Source organism: Neovison vison, chromosome 4, assembly GCF_020171115.1.
Source record: "Neovison vison isolate M4711 chromosome 4, ASM_NN_V1, whole genome shotgun sequence".
NCBI classification, from domain to species: Eukaryota; Metazoa; Chordata; class Mammalia; order Carnivora; family Mustelidae; genus Neogale; species Neogale vison.
This window is the reverse complement of record NC_058094.1, coordinates 55,576,266-55,600,025: the sequence shown is the minus strand read 5'-3', so window position 1 is coordinate 55,600,025 and position 23,760 is coordinate 55,576,266. Positions and strand designations below refer to the sequence as shown.

General features: G+C 33.6%; 1 protein-coding gene across 2 annotated transcripts in view; it reads left to right on the top strand.

The window, feature by feature from the left end:
- The window catches only part of ZC2HC1A (zinc finger C2HC-type containing 1A), a 48,523-nt gene that overhangs the window by 9,318 nt on the left and 15,445 nt on the right, over positions 1 to 23,760 (top strand). For both annotated transcript variants that reach the window (XM_044245413.1, XM_044245414.1), the window contains exons 3-7: positions 1,389 to 1,505; positions 7,499 to 7,640; positions 9,180 to 9,328; positions 16,652 to 16,751; positions 17,396 to 17,495. In XM_044245413.1, coding sequence (XP_044101348.1) covers positions 1,389 to 1,505; positions 7,499 to 7,640; positions 9,180 to 9,328; positions 16,652 to 16,751; positions 17,396 to 17,495 — 608 coding nt within the window. The remainder of the gene's footprint in view (positions 1 to 1,388; positions 1,506 to 7,498; positions 7,641 to 9,179; positions 9,329 to 16,651; positions 16,752 to 17,395; positions 17,496 to 23,760) is intronic.

The following is a 23,760-nucleotide window of genomic DNA, read 5'->3' as shown; positions in this document are numbered from 1 at the left end:
CTCAATGATTTTGTTGTTTTTGTATCATCTCGCTGTTTTTCAAACCATTTTCAAAGCATTCAGCTCAGTTTACATAGGAAAGAAAATGCCTTCTTTTGCCCTTATTTAATATTTAATTAAATAATGTAATCACTATACAACTACAGCTTATATAACACATCATATTTGGAAATAAGTACTACATACTTTTGACACAACTCAATGTAAGAACAGGCATCTAACAGAAAATTGCTTGCTAGCCACACTTTTATTTTTTCCATATTTAAGAGATTTTTATTCTAATAGCTATAATTATAGTACTTGCTTGTTAAAATGAAAACTGAAAACAAGTATGTATTAATTTCTAAGTATATATTGAAAATATAAATATTTTATATTCTCAGATAAAGTTTAACAGTTCTAGCTTGTTCAGTGTTTATCAAAATACAAAAGAAAAAAAGTGCATATAGTGCACTTCAGTTAACGTATTTTATTTGGAAGAGGAAAAATAATTATTTATCCAGTAGGTTAACTGAACGTCATTTATAAGAGCAATCATTGTAATGTCCTTAAAATGAATACATGAATGATTGAATGAATGAGTTGGCAGCCATATTTAAAAAACCTATAGAAGTGGAATGCTAGATAGCTCAAAAATCATGGGTAAAGAAAGATAAACTTGTTCCTTGTAATATGTAAATGTAATATGGTAACATGCTACTGTTGTATTAAGAACTTTAGTAACCCAGCTTACTACTATTATTGCTTTAATTTTTGTAATCCTCACACTAATGTAGTCTCTGTTTACATTCTTTTTCCAGTATCTATTTTCATGTATTTAATAATGAAGATAACTCTTTTTTTTTTTTCCCACTTAAATAACTTTGGCTTTGTTACATTATTTTCCTTATTCTTAGTGTGAAAACTGGAATAGTCAATAACTCTTTTATTTATTTATTTATTTATTTAAAAGATTTTATTTATTTATTTGACAGAGAGAGATCACAAGTAGGCAGAGAGGCAGGCAGAGAGAGAGGAAGGGAAGCAGGCTCCCCGCCAAGCAGAGAGCCCGATGCGGGGCTCGATCCCAGGACCCTGAGATCATGACCTGAGCCAAAGGCAGTGGCTTAACCCACTGAGCCACCCAGGCGCCCCGTCAATAACTCTTAATAAAATTTTGGAAGACTATTTATGCTTTCTTTTTGTATATAGTATTCATATTTTCTTGAGAAATAACTTGGAGCATGCATTATATATACTTTTTAATGGTTTTAGTTAAAGCAAAATATCGTATTTATATATTATTTCATCTTCTAGTTTTGAAATTGGTCTCAAATAACAATTTGAAGTTTATAGATTTACTTTCTATAGAAAAGAAAATGATGCATTATATTTCTTTATCTTAATAGAAAAAACATGGACCCATTTGCCAGAAAACTGCCACTAAGAAGCGGAAGACTTTTGATTCAAGCAGACAAAGAGCTGAAGGAACTGATATTCCAACAGTAAAGCCTCTTAAACCTAGGGTAATTATATAGCTTTTTGGATAGTATGAATTCTGCTTTGTGTTTTCAGTATAAAAATGATCAGAAACTTGTTTATTTTAAACTTCTGCTAAGGGGAAACCAAACTACTATCTCCAGACCTATTACAGTCATGTTTTTGTAGCATCAGATCTCCAGTTGCTTAGCTATAGGCTGGAAATAATTAAAAATTCCTCACATGTTCTTTTTAAGTCATTGTTAATTATTGCAGCCTATTTAAGCACTCTAGTTTAAGCCTCTTATCAATAGTATAGTCCCTATATACAAAAGCAAAGTTATAATTTACAGATACCTTGGCATTATAGATATTTATTATCTTGATTAATTGTCCGTAATTGTGATCTTACGCTTTCTGGGGAAGTTTGATCAGTTACTCAACTGTCCATGTAGAGCTGTTGTCAGTTTATTTTCTTTGAAAGCAATGAATCTCCTTTAATAATATCTCTTTAATTCTACCTGTGATATGTTATATTGCCAACAATAAAGCACATACATACTTTGTTCGGCATAGTTTTAAAGAGTTAGTTCAATGAAAAGTCAAAATTTGAGTACCTCATTGAATAGATTTTTGAAATAAACCCTTCTTCATTGATAATAACCTCTCCCAGTGCTACAGGAAAACATTTCCCTGTGGGACAATTCATCTTACTAATAAAATTATTTGATAATAGAAAAGTTGAATGTTCATCTTTTTTTTCAGTCTATGTATAAGTGAAGGTGAAATTTGAATAATGTACATAAACCATTATTTGATATTTTTCTTAGTATATCTGCTGGATATATGATTATATTGGCTTTAATTGGCTAAGAGGTAAACTGTTGAAATTTTTAGACAGTGTAATATACTGGGTGTGAAAATGAAAGCTGGCTCAAGAGGCATACTGCCTGGATTTAACCCTTGCTTTATTACTTACCATGCTGTGTTGGGAAGTTACTTTATCTGTGCATCTTTTTATCTGAAAAATGGTGATAGTAATGCTAGTATCTGTCTTGTAGGGTTCTTACTGAATTTATCCATAGTGATCTCTCAGTAAATAGTAGTTATCCTATTTTTTTTTTTAAGATTTTATTTATTTGTCAGAGAATGAGAGAGAGAGAGTGATCACAGGCAGACAGAGTGGCAGAGGGAGAAGCAGGCTTCCTACGGAACAAGGAGCCCGATGTGGGACTCGATCCCAGGACACTGGGATCATGACCTGAGCTGAAGGCAGCTGCTTAACGAACTGAGCCACCCAGGCGTCCCAGTTATTCTATTTTTTAAAAAAATGATTTATTTATTTATGTATTTACTTATTAGAGAGAGAATGTGTGCGAGAGTGAGTAGAGGCAGAGGGAGAGGGAGAGAGAAACTCAAAACAGTCTCTGTGCTGAGTGTAGAGCCTGAGGCAGGCAGTGGGGTGGGGGGTTGGAATTGCTCAATCCCACAACCCTGAGATCATGACCTGGGCTGAAATCAAGACTTGGACACTTAACCGGCTAAGGGAGAAGGGTTCTAATAGTGAAAAAAATTAACCTTCAGATTAAAAACAAAGTAAAAACCATGGCTTTACATGAAGTAGTATAATTTCTTGGTACTTAAAAATGTGGTTCATAGAGCAGTCATACCAGCACTATTTGAGAACTTGTTAGAAATGCAGAATCTGGGGCGCCTGGGTGGCTCAGTGGGTTAAAGCCTCTGCTTTCGGCTCAGGTCATGATTCCAGGGTCCTGGGATTGAGCCCCACATCGGGCTCCCTGCTTAGCAGGGAGCCTGCTTCCCCCTCTCTCTCTGCCTACCTCTCTGCCTACTTGTGATCTCTATCAAATAAATAAATAAAAATCTTTAAAAAAAAAAAAAGAAATGCAGAATCTCAGGTCCCACCCAGAAATACTGAGTTAAGAATCTGCATTTTAACAAAATCCTTGGGCAAGTCATAGGCGCCTTAAAGTTTGAAAAGCTGTGTATTAGAAGATTTTTTTCAAGATTTTATTTATTTATTTTTTAGAGAGCATGAGTGGGGGAAGGGGGCAGGCAGAGGGAGAAGCAGGCTCCCCACTGAGCAAGGAGCCTGATGAGGGACTTGATCCCAGGACCCTGGGATCATAACCTGAGCCAAAGCCAGATGCTTAACCAACTGAGGCACCCAGGTGTCCCAAACACTATTTTTATTTTTATTTTTAGATTTTATTTATTTATTGGAGAGAAAGAGAGTGAATGAGAGAGAGAGAGAGAGCGCGCGTGCGCGTGCGTGCGCACTGCCGGGGGAGGAGCAGAGGGAGAGGGAAAAGCAGACTCCCCACTGAGTAGGGAGCCTTACACAGGGCTCCATCCCAGGACACTAGAGATCATGACCCCAGCCAAAGGCAGATGCTTAACCAACTGAGCCACCCAGGTGCTCCTGTGTTAGAAGATTTTAACATCATAGTACAGTTCTGTCTTTATCTGTATCAAAGAAATCCTATAAAATCACAAGCAGAGTGGAGTAAAGCAGATACAATTTCCATTTTGGGAATAACTAAAGGTAGGCGTAATCCACAGAGTACAAAATATATGTAAGGGCTGCCCAAAGCTTCTGGTCTTCCAGAAGAACCTGCCCATAGAAGAAGTGCAGAAAGTGGCTAAAGGACCCATGGCCTGGAATAGGAACCTGTCACCTTAAAGATGAAGGGTCTCCTTGTCTTAAGTGTGACTCCTTAACTGTGAGGGGTCTAAACAGGAAGTATAGACCCCTTGTTTGCTGCAGCCAAAGCAGGAATTGGGGTATCAGAACTTGGGTAGCCAGGAATTGGAATGAGCTTGGCTGAAATTGGACAAAAACCAGGAGCGAGGAAGTAGGAACATAAGGCACAGAGAGTTTAATGGGGCCCAATGGCAGAAGCTCTCAAAAAAATCACTAATGAAAAAAAAAATACACTTTCTGAATGTAAGGAGCCTATCTAAAGGGTTAGGTCTTTTTGTTTCGTTTTGTTAGTTTAAGTGGTTAATATGGTTACTGAGGGAAGCATGGTTGGCAACAGGAGCCTTCCTGGACCCAAGTTGTTTTAGAGAAGCATGAGAGGTATGGCTGTGTGATCAGAGAGGCCTTATTTGCATCCATATCTGGTATAACGGAGAAGAGAGCTGGCTGTCGGTTTGTGTACCTTGGAAGCAAACTGTGCACCTTTCCTCCCTAGAACCTCTTGTAAATAGCTGTAACAAGAAAACCTAATTCATTCAATGATGAGTAATAAAAAGCATTAACTTAGCACTGACATAGGATGCTGTGAGAAGAAAGGTAGATGAGAGCTGCAAAACTTATCAGTAGGTGAGTTATACTTACAGAGTAGATGAATGTTGTGATCACACCTATCACCATAAAAATAAACTTTAAAGAATCAGTCACATTCAATAACTGAGTTTGCTTATATTTAGTTAAGATTTTGTATCTATATTTGTGAGAGAGGAATATATGTAATTTTTCTTTTTATCAAACGTTTATTGCTCTCAACAGACTAGTTAGAAAGTTGTTCTCAGGGTGCCTGGGTGGCTTAGGTAGTTAAGCACCTGCCTTCCGCTCAGGTCATAATCCTGGTGTGCTGGGATGGAGCCCTGCATCAGGCTCCCAGCTCAGCAGTGAGCCTGCTTCATCCTCTCCCTCTGCTGCTCTCTCTGCAGTGCTCTCTCTCTCAAATGAATAAATAAAATCCTTTAAAAAAAGATTGTTTTCTTGGTTTATGTTGAAAGAGTTTTTAAAAGATTGATGTTATTTCTTCCTTAAATGTCTACAAGAATTCAATTCTAAAGGCATCTGGGCCAATTTTCTTTAGGTTTTTAAATAATAGATTCACACACAAAAAAAAATAATGTGAGACTGTTAGGATTTTGTTTCTTTTAGTATCTGTTTTGTGGTGTTTGTCAAGGATATTGTCCACTTAATGTTGTTAGATTTATTAGCACAAAGGTCCGTTTTGGTGTCTTCTTTTTTCCTTATGTTTGTAAGATCTATATCATGTAACTGTTTTCCATCCCTTGGTATTTTGTGATTTCCTTTTTTCCCTTATTAGTCCTGCCTCATTAGTATTTTTTTTAAAAATCATCATTTGACTTTGCTGATTCAATGTATATTCTTGGTTTAAAAAATAAAGACCTAATAAGGATAGTTGGGTATTTGAATAATGTGACAAAATAAATGTATGATAGCACAGGAGCCAGCATTACGCATAGTAGAAAGATGCTTAGAGATAGCCATTAAAGACAGGAACAAGATTAAGCTCCAAGCAATATAGTAATTGCTATAACTGATATAGTTAGATATTAGATGCATAGGGATTAGAAAAGAGGAGGTAAATGCATCATTATTAGGAGATGATATACCTGGAAAACCCAAGGGAATCAGCTGCCAAAATATTACAAACAATAAGAGAAGCCTGTGAAATAATGAGATATAATGCTAATATACAGAAATTACTAGGTTTCATATTTCAACAAACCCTTGAAACATAAAAAAGTAGAAAAGACTCTATAAAAGAACAACACAAAATAAAAACTGTATAGGGATAAACCTTTTAAAGGTATAAGACTTTCACATAGACTACTTAAAAAAACAAAGCACAAATACTTCTTCAAATGCAAATATATAATGTTTTTGGATAGGTAGATTCAACAAAATAAAGATACTAAGTTTCTTAAGTTGTTTATGAATGTAATGTTTAAGTTTTCCAGTTAAAATACAGTTTAAAAAATTAGACAAGCTGATCCTGAGGTTCATATGGAAAAATGTACATACAAGAATAATCAGAAAAGATTGAGAAAGCAGAATGAAGTAGGGTTATCCTATCAGATATGAAAATATTATTATAAAGTCTCAATATTTAAAACACTGGTACTAACACAAGCATAGTCAGAACACTGGAACAGAAGAGAAAGTTCAGAAATAGGCCCAAATATAAAAGAGAATATGATAAAAGTGTTAATAGTTCAGTGGGGAGCAAAGTTAATAAAGGATGCTGAGACAGCTACATAGCCATGTTAAAACCAAAAAATAAAGTTGAATCTATATGTCACAATATAACTCATGATAAATTCTGAATGAATAAAAGATTTAAAATTTTACAATGAAGTCATGAAAATTCTAGGAGGAAAACATGGGAAAATTCCACTTGTTCCAACTTTACACATTGAATAAATAGTGACTTGCTAATAGTGACTATAAATCTGGAGACTCATAAAAAAACAAGTAAATTAAACTATATTTTAAAAATTAATTCCTCATATCAGGAGATCCTTAGACAAGGTCATAAGACAGCCGTATTTTAGGGGAGGGCTGAGGCTAATCTATAAAGAGTTAACTAAAAAATTGCTAAAATTAAGACCAGTAATCAACAGGTAAGTTGACCAGGCATATAAACAGTGCACAAAAAAGGCAATGCAATTATTCTTAATGATATAAAAAGATGCTCAACACACTTCTTATAAGAGAAAAGCCAGTTAAAACCAACAGAGAAAACTATTCTTTACCTCTCCAGTCAGTTAAAAAAAACAGAAGTTTAACATCTGTTGGAGAAAATGTAGTAAAATAGGGAAATTACACTGTTAGTGGGAGCCTAAGTGGATGCAACACATACAGAAGTTAATTTAGCAGTGTTTATCACAATTATAATTGCATTTTAAAAATTACATATAATAAAATTACATGAAGTTTCTTTTTAAAATCATAAATTTTAAGGAAAGTAATTTAAGGACCTCCTAATAAGAGAACATTTAAAACAATATAGCATTTCCTCAAGTTTTATTTCAATTAATTTTTTAAAAAGATTCTTTTTATTTATTTGAGATAGAGCACAGGCACGAGGGAGAGGGAAAGGAAGAAGCAAGCTATCTGCTGAGCAGGGAGCCAGGACCTTGGGATCGTGACCTGAGCCAAAGGCTGATGCTTACCAACAGCCACCAAGGCGCCCTATTTAAATTAATTATTTTAAAAATGTTTTGAAATGGGCTTTTCTTTATTTGTTTGTAGCCTGAACCACCAAAGAAACCATCTAATTGGAGAAGAAAACATGAAGAATTCATTGCTACCATAAGAGCAGCTAAAGGCCTTGATCAGGCACTTAAAGAGGGTGGAAAACTTCCTCCTCCTCCTCCACCTTCTTACGATCCTGGTATGTAGAATATTGTTGATGGAAATCTTCATATGGAGGGAAAATATTGATAGAATTATTAATTTTAAGTTGTTGATAAAATTAATTTATAATAATGGAACCTGATGAACCATAATCTTTTTTTAAAGTTTAATTATAAAATAATGATGCTAGTCCAGGCATTTAGGCTTATAAAGACACACTGATGTTGAACATAGAAATACTTTGTCTTTTTATCTCAGTACTATTTAAACATGAAACATTATAATGTCATTTGAAAAATTATTGTAGTATATCTTAGGAAATATTTGAAGAAGCTCACTGTCATTCGAAATGTAGTCGTTTGGTAAGATTCAGATTGTATGTTGCCTAGTTCTTTGGTATCTTCTCATCTGGGAAGAAAAGAAATCATTGTTTCTAAGAGGTATGTGTTCATGTGAGGAGACCACCATATAGCTTGATTTACCTAAATTATGCTTTAAATTCATGTGTTAATATAGTTTCTTCATTAGATGGATAAAAGTAGCTTATTTGTTACCAGAAGCAAGGCAAGATGCTGGAAACCCAATATGAGATACTGAGATATTTGAAACATTCAAAATATCCACAATAGAATTTGACATAGGCTAGTAGAATAGTTTAAAGAGGTAGTTATTTAAATGTATGAAGTTAGCTGCATTAAAATTGTGTTAGTATTCTTGATTGAGATTTATTTCTTAGTAAAGGGAAGTTCTTACCAAATAAGTCAGGGAGATGAAAAGCATAGCATATGGACTATAGTCAATAATATAATTACTTTGTATGGTGACAGATGGGTGGTGTGCATTGAATATCGTATAGAATTGGCAAATGACCATGTTGTACACCTGAAACTAATGTAACATTGTATGTCAGCTATACTTCAGTAATAAATTTAAAAAAAGTCATTTAGAAAATCTACATATGATCATTTTTAATGTTTTATTGTAGTGGAGAGGTTGACAAGCTATTTCTATAGAGGACCAGATAGTAAATATCTTAGTTAATGAAGTATATTTTTATTTCTTCTTTCATCTAAGAGAAAATACAGCTGTATAAAGCTGATTAAACTATTTCTTGACAGTTTTCCTCTAATTAAAATATTTTAACAGATCAGCCCAAATTTTGAAATTTATTTTTAATTTATTATGTTATTACTGCTTAATTTCATCTCTAGTATAAAATATGTAGATATGGTGAAAACATATGGTATATTATGAAGGCAAAGAAGAAATCCTGTTTTTCTTCTACGTATTCATTCTTTTGTACTAAGGATTTTTATCTTTTGAGTTTTCTTTCCCCCCTCAAATTTGATCCTAGGCTGGCAGAAGATTAGAATTTATCATATACTAGTAAATTTTTTTCTTAAATGTCTTTACTGAGTTTAGTAGTCAGGTTGGGGGGTTTTAAGTAAATGACAAGTTTTGCTTATCAAATATAATACTTTGTCAGACATTTTGAATTACTCTTCGTTAAAATTTATAATTCTTTATGTTTCCCTTCAAGAATTACTTTATTAATCTGTTTCTTTTTTTGTTTTAGATTATATTCAGTGTCCATATTGCCAGAGGAGATTTAATGAAAATGCAGCTGATAGACATATTAATTTCTGTAAAGAACAGGCAGCACGTATTAGTAATAAAGGCAAATTTTCTACTGATACCAAAGGAAAGGCGACTTCTCGGACACAGGTGAAGTGCTCAATTATTTCTACAAATAAAGGAGAAAAATGACTCTTTCAGGTTCACAGCTTTTTGCTTGTGCTTTACAGAACATTTAGCTACAGTTTTCTTACCTGCTTAAAGTTTAATATTACTGTTCAGGGACTTAGTAAGAAATTTGAATGTTTAATAGAGAACAAATAATTGAATGGACTTGAGTTAATAGAGTCTTGAAAATAATGCAGGTTGAAAAGATACTAGGAAAGGGTAAGACAACTAGTTAAAAAGTAAGTGAAGCAGATTCAGAGGAAACCAGAGGGTTTGGAAAGTGAAAAAGTGGCAATAAAAATCCACATTTGAAAATCATGTATGTACTGAAACTTTCCATACTATGTGTGACCATACACCCAAGGGAATGAAATCCTGGCCTCAAGTCCAACTGTTACTTCTGAGCTTTAGGCAAGTAACATTTCCTGTATGATAGACTTTATTTCTTCATCTGTAAAGTAGTCTATATGATCTTTGTGAAAAGCAAATGAGATGGTATATGTGAAAGCACTTCAGGAGCCATAAACCGTATATGGACTTTGTTATATGAAATTTTTACAGTATTGTTGTTTTTCTTTTCTTTTTTTTTAATTTTTAAAGATTTTATTTATTTATTTGACAGAGACCACAAGTAGGCAGAGGCAGGCAGAGAGAGAGGAGGAAGCAGGCTCCCTGCTGAGCAGAGAGCCTGACGTGGGGCTTGATCCCAGGACTCTGAGATCATGACCTGAGCCAAAGGAAGAGGCTTAACCCACTGAGCCACCCAGGCACCCCAGTACTGTTGTTTTTCATTAAGCATATTGTGACACAGAAACTTTGATAATGTCATACTCTTTTTTGAGATTTATTTATTTTATAAAAACGTTGATAATGTCATACTTTTTAAAAAAGATTTATTTATTTTAGAGAGAAAAGAGAACATGAGTGGGAGGGGCAGAAGGAGAAGGAGAGAGACTCTTAAGCAGATTCCCTCCTGACTGAGGAATCCAACGCAGGGCTCCCATTTCAGAACCCTGAGATCATGACCTGATCCAAAACCAGGAGTCAGACATTTAACTGACTGTTGCCACCTAGGTGCCCTGATAATGTAATACTTTTCAGCAAACTTCATTTTTCAGAAAACTTTCATTTACAGTTTTTTTAGTACTATAAATCTAGCAGGCAGTAAATAATCAAATCCATTTCACTTATTACTTATGAATCAAGTATTGGACTAAAAGATTCCATTACAACTGGAGCCTTCTTGAGAGGATCCATATTTAATTTTGGTTAATATTATTGGAAATAGAACTCCCCTCTTATTTTTTATAACACTTTTATTCTGGTGTTTTCCTCATTATTTTCCTCAGTTATTTTATTGTAAATTATACATGTAGGAAAAAAAAACAAACAGGGGTGCCTGGGTGGCTCAGTCTTTAAGCATCTGCCTTCAGCTCAGTTCATGATCCCAGGGTACTGGAATTGAGCCCTGCAGCGGGCTCTCTGCTCAGCAGGAAGCCTGCTTCTCCCTCTCCCACTCCCTCTGCTTATGTTCCCTCTCTTGCTGTGTCTCTCTCTGTCAAATAAATAAATAAAATTAAACAAAAAAACAATATACATACATGCGTAACCACAAGAAGGTTAAGAAATAGAATATTATTAATCTCACAAAACCTCTACTATAACATTTCTCTCCCAGAATTGTAATGTTCTCTCCCTCTTAGACCCTCACCCCATAACATAGTCGCTATTCTGATTTTACATATAAATCAGTCTTCGCTTTTTTATATAGTCTTCAGACCACGATTGTCCTTTTATTTACTATGGCTTTATAAATCTTGACATCATGATGGATTTGTAGTTATTTTCCCTCCAGTTTCTCTTCACTTGAAAATAGACAGTTGAAAATATTTTCTAATTTGTGATTGTGCCTTCATTTTTTTTGTTATTATTGTCGGTTGTTTTTATTTTTGTATTTTTTGTTATTTGTTTTGTTTCGTTTTTATTTTTTAACTGGAGAGCTCCACCTGATCTTCCCCACCCTCCATAATCCATACCGTCATCCCTCCCAACTGACTTAGTTCCCTCCATGTTCTAAAATACATCTCTGATCCTGGTAAATTGGTCTCCTTCACATTCACATCTATAAAATGGGGTTAATATGTACCTACCTCAACAGTTATCAATAGCATTCAGCAAAATAATGCCTATAGGTGTGATTTCTTCTTTCACTCATAGTTTGTTCAAATGTGAGTCATTTACTTCCAGATATTTGGTGCTCCTCTAGATGTTTATTGCTGTAATTTTTTTTTTTTTGGCCTCATTCTCTTATGGTGTGAGAACATTCTTGGTAAGATTTCATTTTTGAGATTTGTTTTATTGCCTAGCATGTGGTCTTTTTTGGTGAATGTTCCTGCAGTCTTCTACTATGATTGTGACTTTTTCAAGATCATTAATTTCACCAGCTTTTCATTTAAGTATTTTAAATTTCGCTTATTAATTGTATTTATATTTATAATTTATTGTATCTTTCCTATCTATTGACCTTTATGTCATATGGAGTATGCCTTTTTGTCTATGGTAGCATTCTTTGTGTTGAAGTATGTGTCATCTGATAGTGTATTACTGTTTTGTTTGGTCATGCTAATTTCCTTTCAATTTTTTAACTTGAATTTTTGTTGTTGAAATGTGTTTCATCTGATAATGAATAACCATTTCAGCTTAATTATGCTAAATTTCTTTCTAATTCTTTCACTTAAATTTGTGTTTTTGCATCTCCTGTAGACAGCCTGTAATTAGTTCATCTTTTTTAAAACCCAGTCTGACAACCTCAAACTGTTGGTTGGAGTGTTTAGGCATTTACACTCAATATAATGTTGTTATGTTTGTGGTTAATTCTGCTGTGTTGCTATTTTCTATTATTGTCTCTTTTTTTTATTCCTCTGATACTTTTTCCTTGCTTCTTTTGTCTTAATAAAAGATATTTTATTTGCTCTTTTGGTTTTCAGTCATCAGATTTTTTTAAATGGTTACTCTAGGAATAACAAAATACATTTTTTAACTTACCCCATCTGTGGCTATTTCCACATACCTCTCACTGATCTTAGTGTTACTGTTATATATATGTATCTCTATAAACCCATCAGTATTCCTGTGTGTTGCTATATGTGTTATACTTACACCTTTAAAAGTCATCCGTTCTGGGGCACTTGGGTGGCTCAGTGGGTTAAGCCTCTGCCTTCAGCTCAGGTCATGATCTCAGGGTCCTGGATCGAGCCCCGCATCGGGCTCTCTGCTCTGCAGTGAGCCTGCTTCCTCCTCTTTCTGCCTACTTGTGATCTCTCTCTCTCTCTCTCAAATAAATAAATAAAATCTTAAAAAAAAAAGTCATCTGTTCTTTTTTTTTTTTAAGATTTTATTTATTTATTGACAGAGATTACAAGTAGGAAGAGAGTCAGACAGAGAGAGAGGAAGGGAAGCAGGCTCCCTGCTGAGCAGAGAGTCCGATGTGGGGCTTGATGCCAAGACTTTGGGATCATGACCTGAGCCAAAGGCAGAGGCTTTAACCCACTGAGCCACCCAGGCACCTCAAAAGTCATCTGTCTTTTAAAGAAATTAGAAAATAAATATATAATCATTTACATACATATGCATATGTATATGTTTATGCACACCCACATATACTTTTTTTTTCTTCTGCCTCTGTCTCCTCCTCACACACATTTTGCATTTTACTTTCATGTTATATACTCCCATATTACCATTTTCAGATATCTTCATTTCTTCTTGTAAATCTCAGTCGCCATATTTTGTCATTTGCCTTCAATCAGAAGAAGCTTTACCCTTCTAATAATACAGATCTGTTGGCAAGGAATTTTGTGGTTTTGGTTATCTGAAAAAAAAAACAGGCCTGTATTTTGCCTTTAGTTCTCTGTTGAGATATTCTATGTGTTTATTTACTATTATTATATTTTTCTTTAATTCTTGTGTGTGTATCCCTTTACCTTTTGAACATGTATATCCTAACTATTTTGAGGGCCTTAACTGCTAAATCTAATATACCTGTGCCCACCTAGGTTATAGCGTTGACTATTTTTTGTTATGTATAGGTCATGTTTTTCTCTTTCCTTTTTCCTTTTCTTTTCTTGCCTCTCCCTTCCCCTTCCTTGCTCCTTCCCCTTTCTTACAGTTGAACCCAGAATACATACTCGTATTTCCAGTTTTCCAGAACTGCTTTTGGATGGTTTCCAGTCTCTTAAAATCTTCTTTTTTTTTAAGATCTTTTTTTTTTTTTTAAAGATTTTATTTATTTATTTGACAGAGAGATATCACAAGTAGGCAGAGAGGCAGGCAGAGAGAGAGAGGAGGAGGCAGGCTCCCCGCTGAGTAGAGAGCCCGATGCGGGACTCGATCCCAGGACCCTGAGATCATGACCTGAGCCGAAGGCAGTGGCTTAACCCAATGAGCCACCCAGGTGCCCCCAAGATCCTTTTTTTTTGTCTGTAAGAGAGTTAAGCAGCTATTTCACCAAGCTGAGTTAAGCAGCTGTTTCACCCCCACCGAGTTTGTAGTCAGTAATTGCATTTTTTAATTTCTTGAAGTTGGCTGTTTTTCTAATTTCCTATTTTACCTTTTATAGTTTCTAATTCCCTGTTAATATTTCCAGAGTTGTCTTTTATTTCTTTAACTATAGTAAGCATAATTGTTTTATACTCTGTAGCTGATAATTGTAGTATCACGTGATCTTTGTAGATATGTTCTTGTTTCTTTTCCTTCAATCATGGTTTCTTATATCATTATGTACATAATTACTGATCATTTGGTGCTTGTTGCCCTCAAAAATTATTCATGAGAATTGTTCATGTGAAGAGCCTTTTTGTTTCTTCCAGGTTATCTAAGAGTACTACCAATCTGGAAGCACTTTAAATTTTGGCTTACTTTGCCTGGCCACCTAGTAATGTAGATTTATACAGCAAATCCATGTGATGGCCAGTCTGTTGTTATAATCTTAACTGTTGTTGGCCTAATGGTTTATTTTTTTCTTCTTATCTGACATTCATATCATATAAAATGGTTTTTTTTTTATACTTTCCAGAGAATTTTTACTTTTTAGTTGAAAGGTCAGTCCAAATAATTTCTTTTTTCTATTTTATTGAAAATGAATGCCCTTCTTGTTCTTTTAGCTTTTTCTAATTTCAAGATCAAGTCTTTATAAACATAAATATTTGACTAAGAAAATTTATTAGATTTGTGATCTGTATAAAAGCACATGAAATAATAAACATCTAAAAAATACATATTTAATGAAAGAAATATGGATTGACTGTACCTATAAAAGTATAGTGGTTTTGTTTTTCTAATCACTAAAATGGATTTAATTTATATAAAATTGTTGATTACTGAAGTCATCCTGAAAGCCTAAAGGTTTGACCTCTGCATATATAATATACTATACCAGCACCCTTTATTTATACTAATCATTTTTCTCTTTTTTTGGTAGTTAGCACAGTATGAGTGGCCCACCTATCCTATTTCTTAATTCAGTTAAGCCTATTTTTCGTAGACATGCCTGTGATATTTTAAGGGGTCTTCGGCAGGGCTTGTTTTCCATATTATTCTTAGTTTTAAAATCTTTCCTAATATCTTCATTGGTATTTTAGTGGGAGACACTGGTATTAACTGATGTTAATTAAATTTAAATTAATTAAATTTAAAGATTTATTCCTTTTAGAGAGAGAGAGAGAGAGAGCTCACAGATGTGTGAGTGGGGAAGGGGCAGAGGGAGAAAATCCCCAAGCATACTCTCTGCTCAGCCTGGAGCCCGACCCTGGTGATCTCACATTCCCAAGTTCATGACCTGAGCTAAAACCAAGAGTCTGAGTCACTCAACTGATTCAGCAGCCCCCAGATGCCCTCTTTTCCCCCTTTTAAAAAATTTATTTGTTTTTATTTTATTTAAAATTAATTAGTTAACATATACTGTGTTATTAGTTTCAGTAGTAGAGTTCAGTGATTTATCAGTTGCCAGTTGCCTTTTTAAACCAGAAACACCCCTTAGGTTTTCAAAGAAACAGTGACTTAATATGGCTTATCTCCAAAGGATCCCAGTCATGTGTCCATTTGACAGATATTGAAGGTTGCCAAGTGCTTAAGAAATTTCCGCTTCTGGCGCAATAGTGCCAAATGTGCATGGGATGTGTGTGTGTGTGTGTGTGTGTGTGAGAGAGAGAGAGAGAGAGAGAGAGAGAGAGAAGCTTTTTTATCAAGATTTATTTTCCTTATAAGGGCACATACTAAATTTTGAAGGTTGTAATATTTGACTTTAAAATTTGTGTTTAGCTAGCAGTTTTTAGTAGTGCATCTAAAATTTTATACTGATTATTGGTTATAAAATATGATTTGATTTTTGAATATTGTGTTTAAAACCAGCTTTTCACATAAAGTCCTAAGGAGTCTAACTATGGTATTGGGCTAAATCTCATGTACAGTCATCACTTTCTAGTTGAAACATAGGGCAAGAACTAAAGTGGCATGAGTCTTAATTACTTTTCTGTTTGTTAGTTGGGGTATACCTTTGGGCAAATTCAGTTTTTTATATTGGAGCAGGTGACCAATAAGACACTTTAATACTCAGTAACAGCAAAATTTGACTCAGGTAAGAGATAGTAAAATAAAATTGATAATGCTGTCTTTCTAGAAAGTAGAAAAAAAAAATAGCTTATCTTTCCTCAACGCATGTTCTATTCATTTAATATGATCTGGTGAGAACAGTGAAGCCAGAATTCTCTCCCTTCATGTTCAGGAGATCCATAAGGCAGCTCTTGTAAAACTTGCAGACTTATTTGTAATCTTATGAATTATTATCAGTAGGAAATATGACTGAATTATATAAATGAAACATAAAACTATACCCAGGAACATGTAAAAATTTGGACCTTTAAAGCTGCATTGCTAAGTGAGCATCATTGGGTGTTTGTAAGTTTTTCTATTAATTGTTTGGCATTTAAAATCTTAACATTGAAGAAATTTTTTCCATTTGACCTTTTTTTTTTTTTTTTCCCCCTATGGACTGGGCAAAGCTGCTCTTAGTTTATTTTAGCAGTGGAATATCTGAGTCAAACTTTCAGTACACTAGTTTTGAGATGGAGCATATTTTGGGAAACCTCTCTCTGAGGTGATATATTTTAATCTATCCTTTCTCAATTTCTGTAATTCAGTAGTTAATAAGGAAATTTGCTCATTTAAGGGTATTGAGCTTTTGAAATGCAGTTTACAACCTATATTCAAAAGTAATGTTGATAAAATATTTTATTTTCATTATTTTAGTATAAGCCGCCTGCACTTAAAAAGTCAAATTCTCCTGGAACTGTACCATCAGGATCTTCACGGTTACCACAACCAAGTGGCACTAGCAAAACTGTTGTAGGTAATGAGCTCCATTAATAACTTGGGTTTTTTTTATTGTTATTATTGTTGTTTTTTGTTTGTTTGTAGAGACAGAAATGAAGATAGTGTTCTGCTTGGGATTATTAAAATAGATTTATAATTAGAAAGAGATGTGGAGGATATGTAATTCTTTCTGGGTAAAAATAAAGTAACTTTCAAAAACTTTCTACTTAGGATACTTTATAGCCTTTTTTTCCCACCTTAAATGTCTGTTCTTGATGTTGTTACTGATACATCACCTATTCAGAGTGTTGATCAAGTTCTTTTCTTGATTTCTTTGACCACAGTATTTCCCCTTCATTTCTATATATACTGCTCTGAACTTGACAATTATCCTAATAGACACATGATTAATGACTTGAAGGAGATATTGACTAATTAAAGTATACCTTTATTTATATGTAAATTGTAATAAATAAATATAAAAATTAGAAATGAAGGATGCTATATGTTCTCTGGAAATTTAATTTTTAAAAAACCTTTTCTTAGTTGATAACTTGTTTGGATCTATTGCTGCAAAGATTTATTGCCACTAAAGCATTGTTTTCCTTGTCAGGTGCTCTGTTTTATGTGATTTTTCCTTTTCAGAATGTCATTAAAACCAATAACCTTTTTTATTATAAGGTGTGCCTTCAGGTAAAGTGTCTTCAGTTAACAGCTCTTTGGGAAACAAACTTCAGACCTTATCTCCTTCCCATAAAGGGATAGCAGCCCCTCATGTAGGGTAAGTCTATTTGAATTTAATTGATTAGTGATACACACACACACACACACACACATATATACACTCCATACACAAATGATACTAAGATTTTATTTTATTTAGGTAATTGACTTTTATTAACCTTGATTTTCTTTCAAAAGTTCATTTCCCTTTTAACATATTGCTGGTCAGGGGCACATACAGTACTGTTGAAGTTCTAAATTAGGATAACCATTTTGGAAAAAATCTGGTGGCATGTATCCAGAGCTCAAAAAACATTCGTACTTTTTGAATAATTTTACTTCTGGAAATCTAGTCTAAGGAAATCACTTGAAATACAGAAGATGTTTTTGTGTAACCATTACTTATGAAACATTATGTATCAGGCACTGTGTTAGACATTTTTTCGTATATTTTTTATTAAAACCACCCTTCCACCATAGGATGAGGGTCAGAGAAGCAAAAACAATTTGCCCAAAACCACACAGCTATTAAAAGTTAGAAGCAGGTTACAAATTGGAGTCTCTTTGGCTCAAAACATTTGTTTTTTTCATATGGTTTGATTACAATGTTAAAAAAAATAAAACCACCTAAATTTCTACCTTTGTTTGAATAGCAAATTATGACAATCTATACAGGGATACTATGCAACTATAAAACATATAATTCTACTATAACAGGGTAAGAATGTAGGATACAAACTCCTATGTATACTGAGATAGAAACTAAAAATGTATGTAGACAAAAAAGACAAAATATGCTGAAATATTAACAGGGATGATTATTTTCCACTTATTTAATACTTTTAATATACTTTTTATCTTTCTACAGTTTTATATACGTGACTTTTAAGAAAGTAGCATTATTAAGCTTTCCACAATTATTTTAATGTGGGAAAAATGGTTGGTAACACTAGAGATTTTAGAAATCCTCTTATCTCAGTAGAAACTCCCTTTCTCTTCCATTTTGGTAAATCAGAAAATTTAAGGGTTACCATGTGATCTTTAGACTGAAGGCTTAGTATATACCTCACAGATACTGTTAAAGTTGGTTTAGGAAATACAATGCTCATTATTTTCAGATATGGGTTATCACTTTTTTTTTTAGTGTAGGAAGTATGTATAGGGTTATTTATCAAGTGAGAGCAACTGTCTTTTGTTTCCTAATTTGGACTACACAGAAAGTACAAAATCTAAAAGGAGTTTAATATAATTACCATTGCAGAAAAAGAAAAAAATCAACTAATAAGATCCAATTAGTTTAAATGTTTTTCTTTTTGTTGTGCTTCCAAAAAGAAAACATAGGCTATCCTTAAGAAAGAGACAGGTTAGCAGTAGAACAGGTGGCTGAAAAGTAAAATGTTCTCATCTTTCGGTGGTAAAAAAAAAAAACAAACCTGATTTTGTTTTATTTTTTAGTTTCTCTACTGAGTTGACTCATCATTTTTAGTTAAGGTGTAGATGGCAATACGTATTTTAACTTTTACAAACCCTTTTTACCATATCACAGAATTGCCTTCCATGTTGTGTTATAGTTTGATTTATGAATTATGAATTAAAAACTGATATTTTTTAGTGCCTTTCCCCTCATACTGGTAATTTTGTCAGATGGCCATATTAAGTCGTACTCACACTCTCCCTTATATTCTTAATAGGGCTTGTTAAGCTGGCTGGTATAATGAAAAGTAGCACTAACTTTGGATTAGAAAACTAGGCTTCGAGATCCTACTTTGCCAGTGAATACCTATATGACTTTGTGCATATCTCTTTTGTCTCACTCACAACATTCTGTGACTTTGGTTAGATGTTGGCAACATCATGATCTAACATAATTTGAGCAACACTTATATAATCCCTAGGAGAAAATTTGTCTTTACTATAAAGCAAAGACTTTGAGCACAGTAATTTTATAAATTATGCACTGCTTACAATGCCATAAAGATTTTAAATTTCTTGTGGTCTCACATCGAATTAAACTGTCAAACATAACTGTGTAGATTCCCAATTGTACATTTTATATATAGTCCTTATATGTTAGAAGAATGTTTCTAACTGCTATGAAGAGGCTTGGTATTTGCTTATGGCCGATATATTACCATATTATCTGGAACATTACTATATTACTATATTAAATAGAACCGTTCATGGCTATCTATTTAGTGGCAGAGTTCATTTTTTTCTTTTCTTTTTAAGAATATTGAGTGTATTGACTTGGTATTTATTATGTTGTTTTTTTCCTTCGCTAGATTGTAAGCTAGATTGCAAAGCTCTGTGTGTCTGCCTTGTTTACAGACGTAACTATAAAATGTAGTATAATGTCTGGCATATAGACACACAATAAATTTTTGGTGAGTAAATGAAACAAATAATGAATTTACAAATTAAATCCTTCATTTGTCAACCTGTTGGCACATCAAAGAACCATGGTCCTGGTACTGGTGGGATAATTGAGAGTTCTATGGCAATCATTATTTCTATGGCTACAGATCTTTCAGGACTGAGTAAAGGTAAAATTAAGACATCTGGTTAGCTGTAGAAAGAAATGAAGATCTTTCTGAGATTAGTGAAATAGAGCCATTCCAGTAACTCGTGATTGTTTAAAGCCTTGTGTATATAATCTTTATTGTGGCCAGCTTTACTCATGCATACCAGTGATCTGTAATATTTAGCATATATTGGAATCACCCTGCAGAAAAATTTATCTTGGAAAAATTCTTGTTTGTTAATTAACTTCTAGATAACCTGAGTTTTATCACATTTTTTTAAAAGCAAAAAATTCCCTTAATGGAAAAATGTTCTCTTATTGTAAAAGATGACTATCTTTAATCCTAGGGAATTTTAGAAGTATGGTGAAACACAAAGATTTTAAATAAACATTACCATATTTGAATTGTGTCAGCGAATTTATACAGTCATACCTTGAGATTTGTGTTTTCTTAGTGGTCAATTACAAACCAAAATGGACATTTTAGCTGATAATTTTCAGTAGTTAAAATATCAAATATCAAAGATTTACTTCTGTTCAGTTGCTATGAAAAATAAAAAAAACAGGTTTTTTGTTGTCTTTCCCCAAACAGACATGAAAAACTAGAGCAACAGAATGCATTCAAGAAGCATTTCTTAATAAATTGAATTTGATTTCCCATACTTTAATTATACTGACAACAGTAAGAAACAAATATCTGGTTTTTAAGTACATTTTTGTATAAGTAGAAACAGGCTTTTCTCATAAGCCAGTCTTTTGATTTTGTGTGAATTGAATTTGTGTGGAACATTGTTTAGATTTTTATAATCTTCTCTATCATTTATTATTGATCTAGAAATGCCTAAAACAACCTAGAATTGTAGTGTGGCTTCTTACATGAATACCAGTGATTAAGGTTATTGGTTTTGCCATATGTATAAGATTTGATAAGTTTAGGATCAAAAGTAGAAGTGTGACACATTTCAAAACTTTAAATGCCCCAGAACATCATAACTATGTGTGTCTGTGAAGATACAAAATGCAAAATGGTAGATTTTTTTTCAATATTCTTTCAGAAGTCATCTTTTTATTATATCAGGGTTGTCACAGTCTTATAAGACTGAGTGGTTTGCATGCTCCTGAGTAATTCACTCTTATGGTATCAACAATAAACAAGGACCTTCCCAAGATCAATGTTTATTTCAAAGTAAAACCTATTCCAGTAGGTTGATTTCATTGCCAGGTATTTCTTAAAATGTGAATTCATTCTCAGCTATAAATATTTGAAAGCTTGCTAAAGTATTATTTCTTTTTAGATACATTATTATATTGGGGCAGTTATACTCAACTGCATATAGTCATTTTGTATTAAAAAGTCTTGGTCAAAATTACAGTTTATCATCTATAAAATATATTAGTTTGACAGTAATATATATTTGTCTGGGATTACAAGATAATGTTATTATCTATCAAGTTCTTTAATATATGGAAAACCTTTATTTTTAAATTTTTTAAAAGATTTTATTTATTTATTTGACAGAGATCACAAGTAGGCAGAGAGGCAAACAGAGAGAGAGGGGGACACGGGCTCCCTGCTGAGCAGAGAGCCGATGCAGGGCTTGATCCCAGGACTCTGGGATCATGACCTGAGTCGAAGGCAGAGGCTTTAACCCACTGAGTCACCCGGGTGCCCCTATGGAAAACCTTTAAAAATCACTGGTATCTTTTCAAAATCTTAAAGTACTGGCATCCTCTCATATATGGAAATTTTATATTCTAGAGCAGTTGATCTTTTTGAACTATGACCTGAGAGCCAAAACCTGCCCAAGAACTGGTTTATTGAAATATGGCCACACCCAATTATTTATGTATTGTCTGTGATTGCTTTCATGCTACAGTGGCACAGATGAGTATTTGACAGAGATAGCATAGCCATTAAAGCTTAAAATATTTACTGTCTGGCCCTTCACAAGAAAAGTTGGCATTCTGTATTTTAGAATAAGTAAATTATCATAGGAATTGGACATTTATAATTTGAAGTTACGGATTTTAAGGATTAACTATATATATATATTTAAGTCATGTGAAGTAAAGTATCTGGGAACTTTGTAGGTTAGTGGTCCATGGAACCAAAGGATTTTTTTTTTAAAAGATTTTATTTCTGGGGTGCTCTGAGCCTCAGTGGCTCAGAGGGTTAAGCCTCTGCCTTCAGTTCAGGTCATGGTCCCAGGGTCCTGGGATCGAGCCCCACATCGGGCTCTCTGCTCAGTAAGGAGCCTGCTTCTCCTTCTCTCTGCCTGCTACTCTGCCTATTTGTGATCTATCTCTCTGTCAAATAAAGAAATAAAATCTTAAAAAAAAAAGATTTTATTTCTTCATTTGACAGACAAAGATCACAAGCAGGCAGAGAGGCAGGCAGAGAGAGAGGGGAAAGCAGGCTCCCTGTTCAGCAGAGAGCCCGATGTGGGGCTCAATCCCAGGACCCTGAGTTCCTGACCTGAGCTGAAGGCAGAGGCCTAACCCACTGAGCCACCCAGGCACCCCACCAAAGGATTTTTAAACTTTTTTTTATCCAACGCATTTCTGTACTTGCATTAAAAGAATAGCAAGAAGTTAAAAATATACTTTGATGTTGACTCTAACCAAATCTAGGTACCAATTTAAGGACATATCTTTGAATTTCATATGGGATTGAAATCATATTATGTATATCAAATTGCTTAGTCTGCACCAGATGTGTGCTATGTGGGTGTGCTTAGTTGACTTCACAATACCCTCTTATGTTTTCCTTAGCAGTGGCACGACTGCATCTACTGCTGAATGGATTTATTTATTTCAGCCTAATTTCTTTCAGCCCTTGGGTATATAATCAACATTACCAAATTGAAACTTTTAAAAGAAAAATAGCATAGAAACATGCTAAAAACATTGGTATCGATAGTTCCATTGTGGATTACTGCCACGTTGAAATTATATTCCTCAAACTTTGTGAATAATTTAAAAATACATAACAAAGTAGGTTTTTTGTTGTCTTTGCCTAAATTTATTAATTCTCAAAGTAACTCCAGATGTATAAATTCAGTGTTAACATCAGTAAAGGTAATTTTTTTTCGTAGCTTGAAACACCCAGTACCCCTGAGGTCTGAACACAACATGAAATAGACACAGTCTTCCTGGTTCTTATACTCATTTTATTTCTTTCCTTAAGTCAGTTATTGATGATTTGCAAGACCAAGAAAGGCAAAGAAACTTCAACCAAGGATCAATCTGTTGAATTGAAGCCTTCGAACACCTTTTTAAAACACCTTCTTAAAAGTTTACTACTTTTGCAAAGATTTTAATTTCTTCCCAAATATCCCTTTGTCTTGTTGCTGCTTTGACTTAACTTTAGTCCTGTTGGAGATTGAGGAACCAAAATGAAGGAATTTGTTAGAAAAGGAGATGTGAGCAAGGAAGTGTTCATGCTCACTAAAATAAATATAAAGATGGTACTGAGAAATGGTTTGTCATATCTTAAGATGAGGGTTAGTTTAGGGAAAGATTTAAATACTTTCATGAACTAATAACTTTTAAATTTATATAATTACCCCAATGCAGATTATTATTGCATGGTAAAAAAAATATATATATAATCAAGGTTTTATATATAAAAATATATTCAAATATATAAAATTTGTATATAGATTTATACAAAAATTATGTGTAGCTTATAAAATAAATACACCATATAAATTTTTACATAGTAAAATATAATCTTGATTTTATTATTGAGACTTATGAATTTTGTTTTTGTTTGGTTATACCTTGATAACAACATAGAATA